This window comes from Salarias fasciatus, chromosome 12, assembly GCF_902148845.1.
Source record: "Salarias fasciatus chromosome 12, fSalaFa1.1, whole genome shotgun sequence".
NCBI lineage: Eukaryota > Metazoa > Chordata > Actinopteri > Blenniiformes > Blenniidae > Salarias > Salarias fasciatus.
This window is the reverse complement of record NC_043756.1, coordinates 13,142,404-13,160,261: the sequence shown is the minus strand read 5'-3', so window position 1 is coordinate 13,160,261 and position 17,858 is coordinate 13,142,404. Positions and strand designations below refer to the sequence as shown.

The window sequence follows — 17,858 nt, the reverse complement described above, 5'->3', positions numbered from 1 at the left end:
AATTTGCGTCAGAAGTGAGTCACGGTTGACACTTCGAAAACGCCATTTTTAAAAGATGCAAAACATGAAACGAGAGTGTTACCTATTACAGTTAATGTGTTACGCAATATTTATTTTTCTATTAAATAATATTGCTGTTGTATACATGTGTGATGCATTCTCTATGTTCACAGCTGTTTCTGGATCATTCTTACTGCAGCAAAAATTACAATTCTATCACTAAATATTAAAATTTAGATTGCCCTTACTATTTTTCGTTATCCTATAAAATTTTTGCACATCACCAGAGTTAGGAAGCACAAATGTTTTCTGTTTGGATAATTGCTACAATGCCCTGAAGTATTTCCCATGGTTTACTGTGACGATCATCTTGATATGTGGATCATCGACACAAAATGTTTGTGTAGTCACTGATGCTGAACACATTCTTTTCAGCGTCTGATTGGCAGGTGCCACAACATGTCATGTTACTCTCTGAGGACACGCAGATCACACCCTGAGTGGAAACTCTTCATCTGGGTGGACAGTGCACGCAAGCTCCACCATGCCTCTCTCTTCCATGGAGAAATTATAAATGGTGCCACTATTCCATAATATTCACAACTTCATGACAAAAACATGTTTAAATAGTTGTTATCACCTTGAAAAAGGAGACATTTAAGAGTGAGGTGAGGTGACGTCAACTTGGCATTGCATATTTATTCAGATAACACGGTGCCATGTGGTGAGAGTAACACCCCTAATGGAAATGTTGTGTGCAGTTATTTTTGAATAATAATTACCAGGTGTGGTGAGGATAGGGATGCTGACAGAGACCAAAGCAGAACCAGGGAAATGCATCTGATGTAGATGTCACATGCACACACACACACACACACACACACACACACACACACACACACACACACACACACACACACACACACACACACAATCAGTTATAAGTGCGAGACAAAGAAAAGACATAACCAAAAAGCAGCGAAGGGGAAAAACAACAACATAGATAGCTGCAGGCAGAGATGCTGCTCAATCCATTTTTAATGAATGAATAGCTTGCTAGATGGATGCATGTGCGTGCACGTGCACACACACACACGCACACACACGCACAGAGTACTTTATTATTACTAATGGAAAGATGCTATTATAATAAAAGCATGTTGTGTCAGGTGATGGTACAGTGTGAGGCTGTGGAGATGGATGAATCACACCCATGTAAACACCAGCAGCCCTTTTAACAGCTCAACAGGGCGAGGAGAAGAAAATCAAGCAAGTCACAATCTATCATACACAAAATGCACTGTGATAAAAAAAAAAGAAAAAACTGGCGTCACTACTTTGTCAAAGCTAATGTCACTAAAAATAGTGTTATTTTACATTTAATGTAAAACATATATAATTGTTTCATGGCATCAATGTAACAATTAATATTAAAACTGAAGACTAATTTTTGAATCATCATTACATATCATAAAAAATATTTTCTTTTATTTTGTACACATTTCTATCGTCTTTGTTTCTATGCTACTTATTCTTGAAATAGTAAATTCATTCAAGTTGCTCAAAAACAAATATTGACTGTTTTTTAAAAATCTATATTGAATTAGGTAAAGATTGAAAAATAAAAGTAATTTTGAAATAAGATGTTGTTTTTCAGTTGTCTGTTGTGAGAAATAAGAATCCATGACTGAAGCAATTTTGAAGCTGTGAAGAGAATATATCCTTATCGATGTATGTATTAATAATCCTTATTTAAAACTGGCCTGAATGAGAACTCATCATTCTTTTTTCATTCAGTGGCTTATTGAGGGGTACAAATGTTCAGAATAATTACAGTTCAGAGTTCAGAGCTCTGTGGTTACCTCTGGACGATGTGCAAGGATGTCAATGAAAATGTGAACAAAAACAGGGTGAAAGGACGATTCCCTGATCCAAGCACCGCCATACAGATAAACACTACTGTTTAGAAAGATGAAGACAAACTGAGGGAAAAAAGGGTCACACACACACACACACACACACACACACACACACACACACACACACACACACACACATAGAGAGCACATTTGAAATCACATTAATGATTTCCACACAAACTCAGGGAGAACATGTAAACTCCACAAAAAAAAAAAAAAAATCTTTGAACACTGACTCTTAAAACATAAATGAACCACTTTGAATATCGTCCTCTGAAGATTAGCAGTGACTGTGATGCACACACCCACATTGAGACCCATATAATCACTGACTGAAGTGGGCAGGTAACAAACATTCATAATTAAAGGTCAACAGGCTGGTGCAAACAGATATTGAGAGGAAGTCTGTGTTCATGCTAATGCCTTGTCAGACAGAGAGGCCAGCGACTCTCTGACACCATCTATTAATAATGAGACAAGATCCCAGAAACGTGTTTGGTATGAACCAAACAATGCTGCTCCTGGCAAACAATGGCCCCCAACAGCCGCCTGAGTGAGTGCTCTGAAATTGGGCTGCATGTGCAGACGGCATTTGAAGGGAGCGTGGCACACAAATGGATTTGTTTGTTTATTGATGTTTGTGTTTTGTGTTTGTCTCACAGCAGTGGTCTTGTACTGCCGGTTTGCAAGCATGCCTGTACATGCACCGCGACAAGCATGGAGGATGCTCAGGCAACCAAAAGGCTGTGAGAGAGGGAGTCTGCAGGAGATGCTGCACCACAGCGTACTTCAACAAAAAAGTAAAATAACTCTCTTTTTTTAATACAACAGTCTGTTGCAGGTTTAAAATGTAAGTATTTTTTCTATGGATTTAGCTGGAGCATACAATTTGTCAGTATAAAAGTTGTTCTTACATAATTACCAGTCATGCATTCCTCCTAAAATGACTTTGAAATGGTGTATTTTACAAGCAGTGAATATATGCAAAAAACATGAATCACAGGCCTCTAAGCTTTCTGGAAATATTTTTCTCTCCTTTTTCTGATGGTATACTTTTTTCTAATCCAGTTCTGTATTTCCATATAATATTTTCACATTGATATTTCCAACATTCATGTCAAATTTTACAAAGTAGCTTTTTAAAAATGATTAAAATGTAACATTTTAACAAAAGCTAAAACTAATTTTATCATGCTGTGAATGGATCGAAAAGTTGATGTGCTCTAACTGAAACACCATCAAACTTTTCTCTTGAGGTCTCTGTTGATACATTTGCAGAGTTTACAGTAAGTTCTGGAATATTTTGCTATTGAAGCATACTATAAAAAGTACAGTAATCATTGAAAGTTGGTCGACAGCGACTGCCCGGTCAGTCTGTAGAGCGAGCAGAGCGGAGTCCTGCTGGTAGTGATATCATTATGTTGCCTGTCCTGTCTGCACAAAGGGATCGGAGTGAGGTCAGGGTAAACGGGGTGTAATCTTCTCATTGAATAGGTCTGTGTGTGTGTGCGTGTGTGTGTGTGTGTGTGTGTGTGTGTGTGTGTGTGTGTGTGTGTGTGTGTGTGTGTGTGTGTGTGTGTAAGTGAAGGATTAGCGTGCCTCTCCAGTCCTCTGGCTGTAATCAGACGGGACACTGGCTCCATGACGGGCCGGAGCCCCCCCCACCACCCACTGAGTGAGCGCCTCTATCCCTTTCACCCTGTCATGTGTGTGTTTGGCTCCCGGTTTTCAGGGCTCGGTTAGTATGTTAGGAGTTAAAACAATTATTTCTGCACACATCATAGCTTTTAATTTCCAAAACTGGAGCTTCTTCCAGTGAAAAGTGACCAAAAAAAAAAAAAAAAAGCCTTCCCATGCCCAACACTTCTTTTGGTAATATTTGGATCGGTTGGTTCCTCAAAAGCGGCACCGTGTTGGTGAACAGGTCTGAAAGCGAGAGTCCAGCCTTACAGAGAAACCTCCAAACCATCAGGGTGACGGTTTGGAGGTTTTCTAGATAAACAGCCATCACTGATCAGGTTAGTCTGGGCCCTGTGACCCTGGACCGGCCCGTCTGCTGTTAGTTTGACCCCTAACCTCTCCCTTTGTCTTCCAGACTCAACTCGCTGGACAACCAAGTGCCCTCACTTACCCACCCACCCATACATAAACACACATACATACACACATAGTCCTACTTGGCCTCTTATCCTTGACAGCCCATATGCTCATATTAAGATCTACTTCAGTGATTTCAGGGCAGTTTCGGCCATAAACTCTCATTTAGGGGAAAATTAGCTTTGGCCTGAGTCTTGTTACTATACGGTTCCTAACATCATTAGTCCATTCTTGCGGCTTTTAAATACCAACAAGGATGGATAGCACCATTCAAATAAACCTACTTTGTTACACCATATGTAATGGAAAAACATTTATTGTTTTGCATTATTGTATTGCCATTTGCTGTCCTCCCAATGGTATACAGTGCAATCTGACTCTAACTGCACACTCTGAGAAATAGCTTTAAACAGGGTTTTTTTTTACATTTTCAGCTGCCGAACTGCTGATCTTAACAGAAATGTCGGAGTTTTTCTACACCTAGCAACAGAAATCTCAGTTCAGTTCAACTTTTTGTCTTTGCACTTGTGCGACATGCAATCATATGTCTGATCTTGCATTTGTTTGTGTGGCGGTGCGGTGTAATAGCTGAATTGTAATTGCGCCGTATTGGTCAGCTGTCGTCTATTACTGCCACGGAGACGAAGCACTCTCAGACCCATGGAGACAAACCGTAATCAGCTTTACCAATTACCCCCCATCTCAGACCACTTATTCTGCACAAAATGGCATCACTAATGCTTGACATCACACAAATGCCCCTCGGAGCTCTGCAAGAGGCTCCAACACACATTTATACTTTCAAACAAATAGACCCAACTGTAATAAAAGGAAACTGTCAATAATTATTTTGTGTCCTTTTAAAATTCTTTGCTGGAGGAATCGCTCAGCACAGCCGGACAGTAGCTTTTACAAGAGAAACATAAGCTGTCCTCAGTGATCCTTCTAGTTAAAAAAAAAGACAAAACTTATGCTCTACCGGCCAAATGAGTGGCATTTGAAAATGTCGCATGTGGTTCCAGGTGTCCGCAGTATAAAAAAAAAAAAAAAAAAAAAAAAAAAGTAGTATTTGACTTTCTGCACTCAAAGTTTTTTAGAAAGCATCACAAACAAGAAAGACTGAATAAGACCATGAGGATATATGAAGGGCAGGTAGAGAACTGTGCGCGCACAACGTGCGTGCGTGCATAAGTCCGTGCGTGCGTGCGTCTGTGTGGTTGTGTTTGCTGAGGGGCGTTGGGGAGATAATGATAAGCACCACTTAGGCTCTTTGATCGCAAAGCTTCATTAATCTACTGTCCGACTGGTATGTCTGAGAAAGTCTTCTGCTGATGGATTAAGGCCCTTTATGCGCGCAGCCCGCACTCTCTGTGTTTGATATTACTTTACCGCTTTGCGGAAAAAGCTTCACTTTCTCAGTTCCTTCCCAGACAGAGGTCATTGTAACGACCTGTTACTGCACAGGCAGGCATGGAGTGATGCAGTCTTTGATTCAGATTTTGCTTCTTCTCACCCTCCGCTCTCCCCTCCTCGTCGCAGTCTGAGCTTGTCTGGAGACAAAGGGTTAAGGAGGAACAAACCCTCTGAAGAGCTGCCTGCTTAACCTCTGACCTCTTAGTGTATGAGAGAGAGAGAGAGAGAGGGAGCAAGATAGAGGGGAAAGAGGAATTTCTAACAGATGTATGACTGTGCAGCAGAACTGAAACACAAGGTAAAAGCTTAGCTATTCAGCAGCCATTGAACATATATCTTCTGTCAGGAAGATTCTGTCTTAGATTTCTTAGAAGATTGATTTCTTAGTTTTATTTAACTAAATAAGATGTTGATGCCTAAAGAACAGGCACTTTCATCAAATTTATAATATATTTATTTGCAGTTTTTTCGCTTGTTCGTGTGTTTTGTCCTCTGCCAGGTTGCTCTACCCTTCATTGCAATTTGTTCTTTCTAGATAACTATGTGTTGAATTGTGTAGGAGGTTAACGTTGCAGCGTGAAACAATGAGATGACAGCAACGGGGAAAGATAGCTGCTGCTGGTTTGAAAGTTAGTCGAAGAGAAGCTGGGCGGAGCATCAAACAAAACCCTCGTCTTACTTTGTCCTCCATCCCGACTGACCCCTCCTTTCTCCGGGTAGCAGGTTGTCAGTGAAGCCGTCCAGCTGGTGAAGACTAGAGATACCAAACAACCTGTCAGAGATAAGAAGAGGTGGACAAGGTATGCACGGCACCCAAACCACTCAGGGAGTTTCACTGCTCAGGAGAAGAGTTAGAGACCCTCTGGTCTATTATACTTGATAAGACAGCACGGTAAACAGTGTTACACTTTAAATCCTTCTCTCTAGCACTCCAGAATGAGGCTCGATTTGTTATCAGGCCCTTCATATTCATACATGCGGAGAAACTGATAAGCTGTGCAGCACTTAAAAGAGTTTCCAATGGCAAGGTGCTGAACATCCTTTAAATAACCCCCTGGGAATGCTGATAGTCGGCCTCCACTTCCCCTCTTGTCTCATTGCAAAAAAACAAATCGTCAAACCTTCACCTTACTCTCTAAAATTTATTAAATTTCTGTTTATAAATCTGTATTTCCATTGAACAGGAGCTTGTTCGTCACAACTATTTATCGCCACTTAGAGACGGAGGGTGACACCGGAAACAGACCCTCGAAGAGAAACAAATATCTCTGAACAGTACCATCTTGTTTCACAAGTCAACATCAAACTAGTCTTTACAAATTTAGAGTAATAAATACTATAAGCAGGAACAAGGCTGAAATAAAAACACCCTAGAAAACACACATTCATGCGTTCACACTCTCACCCATACACACACACACACACACACACACACAAATGAAATGCATATTGAGGAACAATGCAGATTCTGCTCTCTGCATACTGATGATTGTTAAGAGCAGAGCACCCATCACAAGTTACTGCATGTCAGAACACCCGGGTAGAAACATACAAAACTGCCTCATGACACAAAAATAAAAGAAAATCTCAGTTTGCATATATCTTGCACACAAAAGCCACAAATGTTTCTTTACAGTTACGTACATGGATTTTTTTCTTCCCAAATCTGTGTTCAAGAGAACAAATGTAGCAGATAGTCGAGTAATACTGAACCATTTCATGTTTAAATAAAAAAAAAAAAAAAAAAAAAAAGGACAGATAGGAGTTGGTGTGTGAACAACAACACATCTACAGCACGTTATTTCTTCGTGTTTGCTGAGCAATCCTCGTATGTCAAAACTCAACACTGGACTCATGAATTATTCACAAACAAACAAACAAAAAAAAAAAAAAAGGGGCCAACACATGCACACATAAACTACGCTGCACTCCAAGCTCTGACTGGTCAGCTGAGGATAAGACAGAGCCACGTGCTCATTGGTCAACTCTCAGTGAGCAGAGAAAGCCGATTGGTCGGAGAGGGGTGACTGAGAGGACAGCTGTGACAGCCACGTGACGCCGCGTTGTGCATTTACCCATAATGCAGTGGAAACAGTGTTTACAGGTCTTTCAGCCTGTAGCGTGGTCTAAGCAAACTGTTTATCTCTATGGTGCGGTGCCTGCAGCTACTACCGCCAGTCTCACTGGAAATTAACTCATAGCATCCTTGAGCTGAGCTGACATAGGCCCTGCATGTACACACACATACACACTCAGACAACTCGTGCCTTTTCTCCTTTGCTGAAGCCAAGCGCAGAGCTGCGCCTTGCTCCGCCGCAGAAAGGAAAAAAAAAAAAAAACAGCGTGCCCCAGGCTCTGCTCTGAGAGCTGAGATTATTTTGGTCAGTAAATGTTACAGTCTGTCTGACAAGAGGTCACAATTTACACCCTTCACAATACAATAAGAGGGAGTCGATGAGAGGAACAGCTCAGCGTGGGTCGTGGTTGGGAGCTCACAGTGCAAACATTTGGATGACACCAGTCCCTGACGTTGCAAAGACAACAGACTACACCTGTAACGTTCACTATGCTGCTGAGAAAGAGCGACGGCCGTCTCATGTCCAGGTCCAGTCTCTTAGCTCCTTCCAGCACATAGGAGTGATGTGACTGACATGGGACCCCTTCACACGACACAAGATCACATTTTTCACAACTATTTTACAAATGTTATATCACATTTAGTCCGTGTACACTGCAGCATCTGTCGGAGGAGTCGCTGAGTATCTGTCCGTTTCATGAGTCTGTCAGGTATCCAGCTTGTCTGCTTAGGACGCAGCGCTCCACTCTGGCACTCCACACCTGATGTGCGTGTGCGTCTCTAACGTGTGGTACAGCGGAGGGGACAGATTGGGCGTGTAGCGAGGGTACTCTCTGAGAGGAGAGCTGAGCGGTCTGCTGTGAACGTTTTGAGAGCTCTGGGACGGGGGTCCAGAGCTCTGGCTCGGGTAGGAATCTTGGCCGATGTGTTCCCCCAGAGGTGGGGAGCTCTGGTGGGCTATCGCACTGAGTCGGGATCCCTGGGGGCTGGAGCTGTAGGTGGGGTGAGGGGTATAGGGCGGGTACGGCTCCATAGGGGTCATCGCGGCGGGGAGTGGACAGGTGTATGACCACGGGGCGCAGTTCAGTTCGTCCATTCTGGGCTCGGAGCTCGCAAACATGCACGCCTGACGCTCTCCCAAGTCTGAGCTGTAGGGGGAGTTGGTGAGGCCCAGGGCAGGGTTGCTGGAGAGACTGGGCGGAGGGGGAGGGAAGGAGGAGGGGTGGTAGTAAGATTCGCCCTCACATGGTGAGCCACCAGTGAAATGTTTCTTGTACGGGTGAGGGTGACTTCCTGCAGAGCAATTCTCCTCGACTGCAGGAGGACAGAGGAAAGCAGAGTTAATGGCAAAGTAGAACGGGGAAATTCATCATTCACAAATTATTTGAACAATTAAAAATATTCAAATATCTGAAAAAAACTACACAAGTACAGAAACTGCATTAGACTGCTTGATTATTTTTTAAATTAATATAGACATATTGAGTTTCATGTGCAGCATCAGCAGCTTTAATGAGCAGTAAAATTTGACATTTTGCAAAACTGTAATTTAGAATTACGAACCAAATTTGCATGATGTTGCTTTTTTCAAAAACAGTTGCACTAGTTTGAAAAATAGAGATTTCATGTCGTATAAGGTTAACTCATTCATAATTAAATTATTCATAAACTAAGATCATCTATAGCAGAAGACAATTTTCTATAAAATGTTAGAAAAAATCGAATCTTTGTTAAGAGAAAAGTGAGAAAGTAGCTGTTGTTTTTCTCTTGATTAGTATCTGACTAAACCCGTGCAAGCGAGTGCATATGAGCAGACAGGCGGATGAATTATGTATTAGTTCATTTGGTTGATGCCAAAACAAATCTAATCTGTGTTTGCAAACACAAATCGAATGCTATAAACAGCAGATTTTTACATTTTAGCACCAGTTTCAGCCACCTGATAGACATTAACGTATGGAAGACGGATGGATGAACAAAGATGCTGTTCCTTTACTCCGCAGCTACAAAAGGCGTAAAACCCCCTCCTACCTTTCCTCTTGGGGCAGTGGTAAACCTGGGGTTGATGGCCGGGCTGCAGGTGCGGGTGAGGCAGGCTGTAGTGTGCAGGCGGGGCGCTCAGGAGCTCCTGGGGGCTGCTGCCGTTCAGGCCGCTCTCGCAACTGTAGGGTGACCCAACGGCCTCGGGAGAGCCTCGCAGACCGCGACCTTCTCCACTGAAGGGACTCCCAGTGGGACAGGCCCTCTGACGGACGGTGCTGCGAGGGACCACTGGGTAATCCTTACTGGAACACAGAGAGAAGGCCTGAGCTTTACAGAGGCTGAGACATTTCGCCTCTCACGCGATTTTGTCCTCGGGAATGCAGAATAAAACTGCATCTCCTCAACCTGCAAGGGAACTATGATTTTATTATTAAATTCAGGATGTGCTCGGTTGATTTGAGTTCTTGTTTTTTTTTTTTTTTTTCCTCTCGGTCTACTTAGATATTTGCCGTCCTTTCAGCTCTGATTTCTTTCTGTACTCACTGCCCTCTTGGTGAACTCTGTGGTATGTAGAAGACAGCGTGCCACATCTCCCCGACTCCCGCTGAGATAGTGACACACTCACGCACGCACACACACAGTCGGTGGTGTTGTGAGATAATTCAGCGTTCTAAAAATAAACATCCATCCATGTGTCACTTCAGATAGACTCTCTCCTCTCTCCTCTCTCCTCTCCTCCCACTGAGGGAGCACGGCGGCGATACATTCACTTTTCTCCTTTCCCCCCCCCTTCAGTAACAGCCTCACTCATTGGCTCTCTGAAATCTTTAAACTGCTTGACACAACAACACTTGAATGTAGATTAGTGCGGCACGCAAACAGACAGCATGTAAGCCTGTCAGCTGATCGGCTGTGACAGCCTAACACACCAGCAGCAACATGTATTTATCAATGCGGCACAGGAACCAATGCACGGTGTGCAGAAGTGTGTGTGTGTGTGTGTGTGTGTGTGTGTGTGTGTGTATGTGTTGTGAAGCATGTTTAAGATGAGATTTGAGGCATCTTAAACCTCCAGGTGACAGTGGCTCACATCACTTCATATCACTTGGGTCTACTTGCGCACACACACTCATGTCTAAGACCATATGCACCCCATCATGACGACCTCCCCCCCCCCTGGCTGAGGGAGCAAGTGAGAGAATAATGGCGGTTGTTTCCTGTGAACGCTCGCAAACGCGCACGCTAACGAAGCTCCACTCACCCTTGCAGCTTGGCCATGCGGTGCAGCTCATTGTCGTCGCTGCCTCTGAACCCCTTAGCAAAGGGATTATTCTCAATCTTCAGTTGAGTGATCTGTAGAAAAAAGGAAAAAAAATAATCGCAGAGAAAATTTAAACTTTATTCATGGGAGCAGAGAAATGTGTTTAAATTCATCTTTTGTTGCTTTCCTCAGTGACTGAATCAGTGGTTTACTGAGGCCCTGCAGATGTTAGAGGCAGTTGTGCTGCAGCTCTGCACGGCCGACATTCCTCAGCAGCTGACGCTTCTAATGCAGAGGACTGCGTTCTCGCCAGCTGACACAGAATAAACTGTTTACCCAAACAGTCGCCAGGTTTAAGGATTTCAGGCCAAAGCTTTTAGAGGTCCGGGGCTTTTGAGCTTTGAAGTTAAGTCTTCAAACTTTTCTCAGTGATGTCATGGGAGGTAAACCTTTGTGTTTTGAAGGATTTCATTTGGCCGAAAACCAGGTCCGTCACACTGCGAGCAAGTGGACTTTAGATCTGACACAAGCCCGGTTCCAAACAAACTTTGAAGTGTCAAAAATACTGATAGCCTCGACTAAACGGGCCTGCTCAAAAGCAGAACTTTCTATCTGGGAAAATCACTATTCTAACACAAAAGTATGCTATTATTGTCTTAATTTTCTTCTGCAAGATGAACTAAAGAATTAATGTCTTTTTGATTTTTTAGAACAATATCAAGACGGCAAAAGTATTATAACAATGAAAAATTGGGATTAATAACTGCAGCTAACAGCAAATACTATTGTGATGCTGAAGACTAAATATGTATTATGAGTAATAACGTCATAAAGTATAAAGAACATTATGCAAACCTTTAGACAAAATAGTTCTACCAAATTTCCCTGGATTTTCAGACACCATATGGCATGACAGTATCATTTTTTATTTTAAAAAAAGCTTGTCCCTGAAATAAAAAAAACTCATGTTGTATAGAACTATAATGGATTTACTTTATTGAGTATTGCTTTTAACAATAATTAAATGCAGTTTTTATACTAGTTTGTCAAACTGATAAAAATTAAAAAAATGAGAAACAACATAGCGTTCAAGAATAAGTAAAAACAAACTCTTAGACTTTGTGATAAAATACACCGTCAAATGCGTATTCTATTATGGAATGTGATATTCCTCATTTTTATATGTTTGCATGTCAGTACTTTCTCAGAAAAAGTCAAAACAATTCAACTGAAATGAAATGTATGAAAATCAAAACTAACAAAGTGGCTCAAACATTAACTGTTTGTTGTTCCAGTGGATGTCAAGGAGAAATTGGATCAGCCAAGATCAAGGGGGAGAAACAGGTCATTAGGCTACAGCCACCCTGACCCCCACCCCTACCCCACCACCACCACCACCCCCCCCCCCCCCACACACACACACACACATACACACACACACACACACACACACACACACAAAAGCATTGGTTTTTCATGATCCATTGGAACATCAGGATCCACATACTAAGCTATATTATGCCATGATATTGTTAAAGCTGGATGTGTGTGTGTGTGTGTGTGTGTGTGTGTGTGTGTGTGTGTGTGTGTGTGCACTTGTGGCATGTGACCAAAGGCAAAACTTCACGTTCTAATGGTCACACATTTGACAGCAAATTTGCAAACATAAGACTTTGAGATCTATTTCCATAATTGTTAGAATAATGGTGACCTATAGCTTCAGTGGTGAGAAACATCTGCAATTCATACCACAGCTGATGACGCCTGAACGTCACGACAGATATAAGCACCCTTCACATTACAGAGAATCCCTGTATGCCTGCAACTTAAAGTGAGTTTGACTGTGTCAATGTAATTTTCCAAAAGGAGATCCTGCTCTTCTGTTCCTCACTTTGAGCACTGTTTAAGCGTGAATCCTACCTTGTGGTTCTGATAGGACGTCACTGCGATGAAGGCGGTCTCAGAGAAGACATGGGTACAGAAAGCAGTGTTTTTTGAGCCGAACCCGTTGTTTTCGTCCGCCTTGACAATGTGGAGACGAGGCTGGTATTTGTGCATGGAGTTGAGTATTATCTGCACAGGAGACAGATTGAGAGGGTGAGACTGACAGGCCTGTCCAGAAGCCCAGATGCTGAGACCTCAACTATGGAGTCCAACAGGAGATTAGGCCTATGTAAAGTCAAGATACTTTGATTCTCACATTTCCATGGCTGATATTTACGGCTAAGATTCATGGGTTACATCTTAAACAGGTGATAATGATATAGTATAGCTGGGGGGGGGTGGGGGTGGGGTGGGGGCATTTTATTCATTGCCCCTAAAGGCAGCAGGGAAATTTCACTCTGATATGTATAACAAAAAATTAGTTTTTTTATTTTATCTCAGATATAAAAACCACAAAGAGAATGCTATTGTGAAATGTATTTCACCTTTATAATAGTATACCATTTTGGACATATTTATTGTGCATGATATGAAATCTAAAGGTGATGTTATAATTTAACAAAAGAAAATCTGTGGTTTTCAGTATCAACAAAAAGATCTTAAAAGAAATCGTACAAAAACCAGAATAAATCAATATTGAGAGGCCAGCACAACCAAAAGTCCCCCAACACCAACAACTCCACAAACGCCATGTGATTGGATTGTGGACCTCTTGTGTGTGTGTGTGTGTGTGTGTGTGTGTGTGTGTGTGTGTGTGTGTGTGTGTGTGTGTGTGTGTGTGTGTGTGTGTGTGTGTGCGCGTGCGCAGCCACGTTTGTTTTTCTCCGGGGGCTCAGTTTAATCGCGGTGACTTGTCCCCCTTGTTGACATGCATTAGCTAATGAACTTTAGTCATCGAAAGCATTAGCTCTAACGAGCATGCACGCAAAGATAGCCTTTTTCTTCGTGTTTATCTGCGTCCGCACGCACGCGGATCAAGAAGAAAGACAATGGCGTGTACCTGCAGTGGCGGTGCATGGCGGTGCGCGGCTCCCCTCCGCCCCCCCGCCGCTCCGTGTTGTGTCGTGTTGTGATGTGAGCTGAGTTATATGCTCAGGAGGACGAGCCACACGCGCTGCCAGCTGCGCGCGCGCCAGCGACTCGGCTCCTCGGGTCATGTCTGCCTGTTTGACCCGCGCGCTGGTTTGTATAATCATTTTTCTTACATTAAAAACATCACTCAGGATTAATTATTTAAAGCGCGTGTTCGCAGCGACGTGGTTCCGCCGGTGGGCACTGGGAGCGGGCAGTGGGTGATTTGTGCCCCGACTGAAGTTTTTTTGTCCTTTTAACGTGATGTAAAACTACAGGCCCTAAGTTTAAAGGACTAAAACTGGTTTTTAACGCTACTGCGGTGTGATCCTGAAGCGCGCGGGCAGCAACAAGTGACAAAAACACACATCCGGGAGATCAGACTCACGTGTCCGAAGGGGTCCAGGTGGTTGTTTGTGAGTTTGAGCTTCTGAAATGAGACGAGCTGACGGCTCCAGTGCGCCCCGGTGGCGGGAGAGTCCGGGTGAACGTAGAGCCTCCCGGGCATGGCAGGCTCTGCCTTTCCCGTTATCGACCTACGGTCAAAAAAAAAAAAAAAAAAAAAAAAAGAAAGAAAGAAAGAAAGAAAGAAAAGAAAACGAGGGACATATGACGTTCAAGCACGTGAAACTCAACAGGTCACGGTGGCTTGTCTGATCAGGCCCAGCAGTGAGGCGCACCGGGGCCTGTGCTGCTGCCGCTCTGCTCCGGTGCTTCAGTTATAACAGACAAAAAGAGGCCTTTTGGACCTTAACTTCAAATCAGATTCTTAAAAACTGCAAAATTCTATAATTAAAGTTAGAAATGTCTTATGGTGGGGAACTGCACCAAAACTCTCAAACTGGAGTTAATTTTTTTTATATTAAATTAAAACTACAAAAAGTTTTGAATTGGTGTCATATCAGTCTTTTTCGTTCTTTTTTTTTTTTTTAATTTTTTTCCCCGTAAATTGAGGGAAAGGCAAAAGCACACGTGACCTCTGCTACCCTTCACTCATTTAGGCCACTTTTTACATTTTATTCTATACTATCTATATTAGTGCTTGGAACAGTTCCTTCTGTTTTGGTGATGTTTTACGGGGAAAAAAGCAAACCAAAAAAATGCGTAAAGTCTGAAAGAAGAAAAAAGGCCTTCACAGAAAATACTGATCACCCGTTTCGTGTTCTAGTCAGTCTGAAAAAGTTTAATAATAAAAATAATATCAGTAAGAAGAAGATGTTGGAGAAATAGAGTTATTTTTCCTGTTTTCAAACAGGCCTGTGATGCTGCGGAAGCCCTCAGGCTGCTCTGTAACACGGAGCGGCTTCACGCCGCCGAGGTGCGACACGCTGAACCTGGATCAGGGATGATCTGAGGAGGCGGAGCGGTGATGGATCTCACTGCGGAGTCGGTGTCAGTGCACAGGCAGTGGCGTTGCAGCCCCACCGCTACCCACCCCCACACGCGTGCGTGCGCGCGCGCGCCACGCACTGAATGGTGGACTTTTAATCCGGTCTGTGCCGTATGTCCGCCCCGTGAACCCGTCACATTCTGATGTCACCGGCGGGCAGACATGGGGGGGAAACTCGGGGAACTAGGCCAGCACAGTCTGCAAGAAGCACCCGACCTCTGCTCCGCCGCGCGAGGCTGGGGGTGGAGGGGCCACTGCACAGCAGCACGGTTTACTTCAATGGAGCGCTTTTTCCAGAATGGCGAGTTTGAAATATAAATATATTTAAACTTGCTTTCTTTCTGGGGGTATTGATCACTATTATACATATTTTAAATGGATATTGGTCAGTATCATGTGAGCTTGTTCAAATAAAAATCCAAACAGATGCGCCCTCGTTTAAAAAAATATATACAAACCATTTATTGTCTGCGAATTTGTAGCGATGGTCATCTCCAGGGACGATGTCCATCAAGAGGATGTACTTGGTTTTGGGGTTGAGTCCTGTGACCTTCACCTTATAGCTGGGAAACATCCTCCTACAGGGATCAACATGCAGAGAAATATTCACTGAGCGGCTCGGTGAGGAACACTTGATCAAAACACAACGTTATAGGTTGAAATTATTATAAAAAAAATTTTTTTAAAAAAGCGTCATGCAGGCTTTTGCACTACTCTGAAAAAAAACAAAAAAATGGGGTTTGGGTGGCATGCAGAGTGTATTTGGATCACAACTGTCTCGTTCAAATAAAATTCAGGAGCACGAAAACACGAAAAGTAGAATCCATTAAATTAAATAATATCTTTAGACTCACCTTCCCGCTTTGGTGATGATCATTTCAGTTCCCACTTCATCAAACTTCGTCCAAAGCTCTCTGTCATGAAGGAACACCTTGATTCCCTCCATCCCCTGCTGCACAACACACACACACACAGGACAGCTCCCATGAAGTGAGAAGACTGACAAGTGAAGTTAAAAGACACAGCGTTAATACACTACACTTCTGGGAAAATTCTATTATCGATTACTGTTGTAGAACTTCTTACAGATACAAATGTGGATTTAAGAGTGACGTGTGTGTAAAAGACATATTTCGTGCAATCCATGTCCATTCCTGTTCTTTCCTGTTTTTGAGCGTGCATTTGCGTGATTATATAACTCGTGTATTTTTCGTGTGTGTGTGTGTGTGTTTATGTGGGCAGCAAACTAAACTATTAAAAAAAATCGGGGTAAATCCTGGGCTGGTACCTGCTGCTGACTGGAGGCAGTCTGCGGTGAAGATGGTGGGTTTAAAGTGAAGCTGTGATTTTCCTGCTTGGTGTCTTTAGGAGAATCCATGCAGTCCGAGTCCGGGCGCTCTGCAAGGCCGAACTGGTCCCCTCCGTTTGCCATGTCCCACTGTGACACACACACACACACACACACACACACACACACACACACACACACACACACACACACACACACACACACACACACACACACACACACACACACACACACACACACACACACACACTTGGTTTTACGCCTTTCAGTGGTCCCACACATAAACACACTCTCGGCCGTTTCGTGGGTTTACAACGTTTGACAATCTGATCTATTCAAAAGAGCTGTTTGACAAACTACTGCCACAAAATATTCTTATTGGAGCACATTTAATTTAACAAACTCCTATAGAACTCACAGTAGAAATATGTAACTTTTTTTTTTTTTTTTTTTTGCAAAAGCTGTGGAGCAGAAACAATATAACAATGAGCCCTACACGGTCCTTTGTTGAGGGACGCACAAAGAGGCCATTAATGCCGCGCTTGTGCACTTTGTGGCAAAAAAGCCCCAAGAAACAGCACAAAACACTGTTTTTGCACAAATAAAGACAATGACTTAGATTAGATTACCGGCCCTCCCAGTGAGTTACACTGTAACTGATCCAATAACCTAATTACAGGCTGCTACTAAAAAGGAGATTAAATGTGCATGAACTTGAACTTCAGCATTGTTTTCGAAGAGGGCTTTGGCTACTTATCACGCATGTTTGTGCTAATGGACTAAAACATAAACAACAGACTAAATACTATATATTACTTCTCAATCTATTTATATCATTTTGCTTAGTGTGCATTTGGCTTCACTATCTTCGCAAACTGTAAACAACACTTTGTTACCAGCAGAAGTGTGAATTAAATGAAAGTGTACAGCTTTAAAAGTGTGTACTGTGAGCCACAGTCGGTGTGTGTGTTTTGGAGAGTTTTCTCTGAGGGCCTTTACCTCAAACGCACTGCTCTCTCCTGCATGTAGAAAACACGCTCATCGTGCCCCTGCGCGCGCTGCAGGCTGCTGCCGTTTTATTTGTTGTGGCTCTGCTCCTATTCCCACTGGGTTGTTTTCTATAAATTCAGCCGTCCGAGTGTTTCCTCGCCGTTTGTAGAAAATTCTCCCCGTGCAATTTTGACATATCGTTCGTTTGTATCCCCCAGAGTCCGTGTGGCGGCGTGCACGCCGCGCCGCGCCGCGCCGCGCCTCGTCCACCCGGCTGCCTCCACCGCGCGCCTTCCACCGGAGGCTCTGATCCGTTCAGTTCACAGCGGCGGTAATTTCTCCCTCATTTGTCTCGGTGACTCCGTATTGTCCTCGCGGACCCGGCGGCAGCCCTGATCTGAACC

At 43.2% G+C, this 17,858-nt stretch overlaps 1 protein-coding gene across 1 annotated transcript; it reads right to left on the bottom strand.

The window, feature by feature from the left end:
* Positions 1 to 8,211: 8,211 nt before the first annotated feature.
* tbx5b (T-box transcription factor 5b) lies at positions 8,212 to 16,587 on the bottom strand. Its single transcript, XM_030104924.1, has 8 exons — positions 16,444 to 16,587; positions 16,010 to 16,104; positions 15,614 to 15,733; positions 14,154 to 14,301; positions 12,671 to 12,823; positions 10,751 to 10,842; positions 9,538 to 9,791; positions 8,212 to 8,820 (listed from the first exon to the last, which is right to left on the bottom strand). Exons 1-8 carry the CDS (start codon positions 16,585 to 16,587, stop codon positions 8,234 to 8,236), a joined length of 1,593 nt encoding a protein of 530 aa, XP_029960784.1. The 3' UTR covers positions 8,212 to 8,233.
* Between the last annotated feature and the right edge of the window lie 1,271 nt (positions 16,588 to 17,858).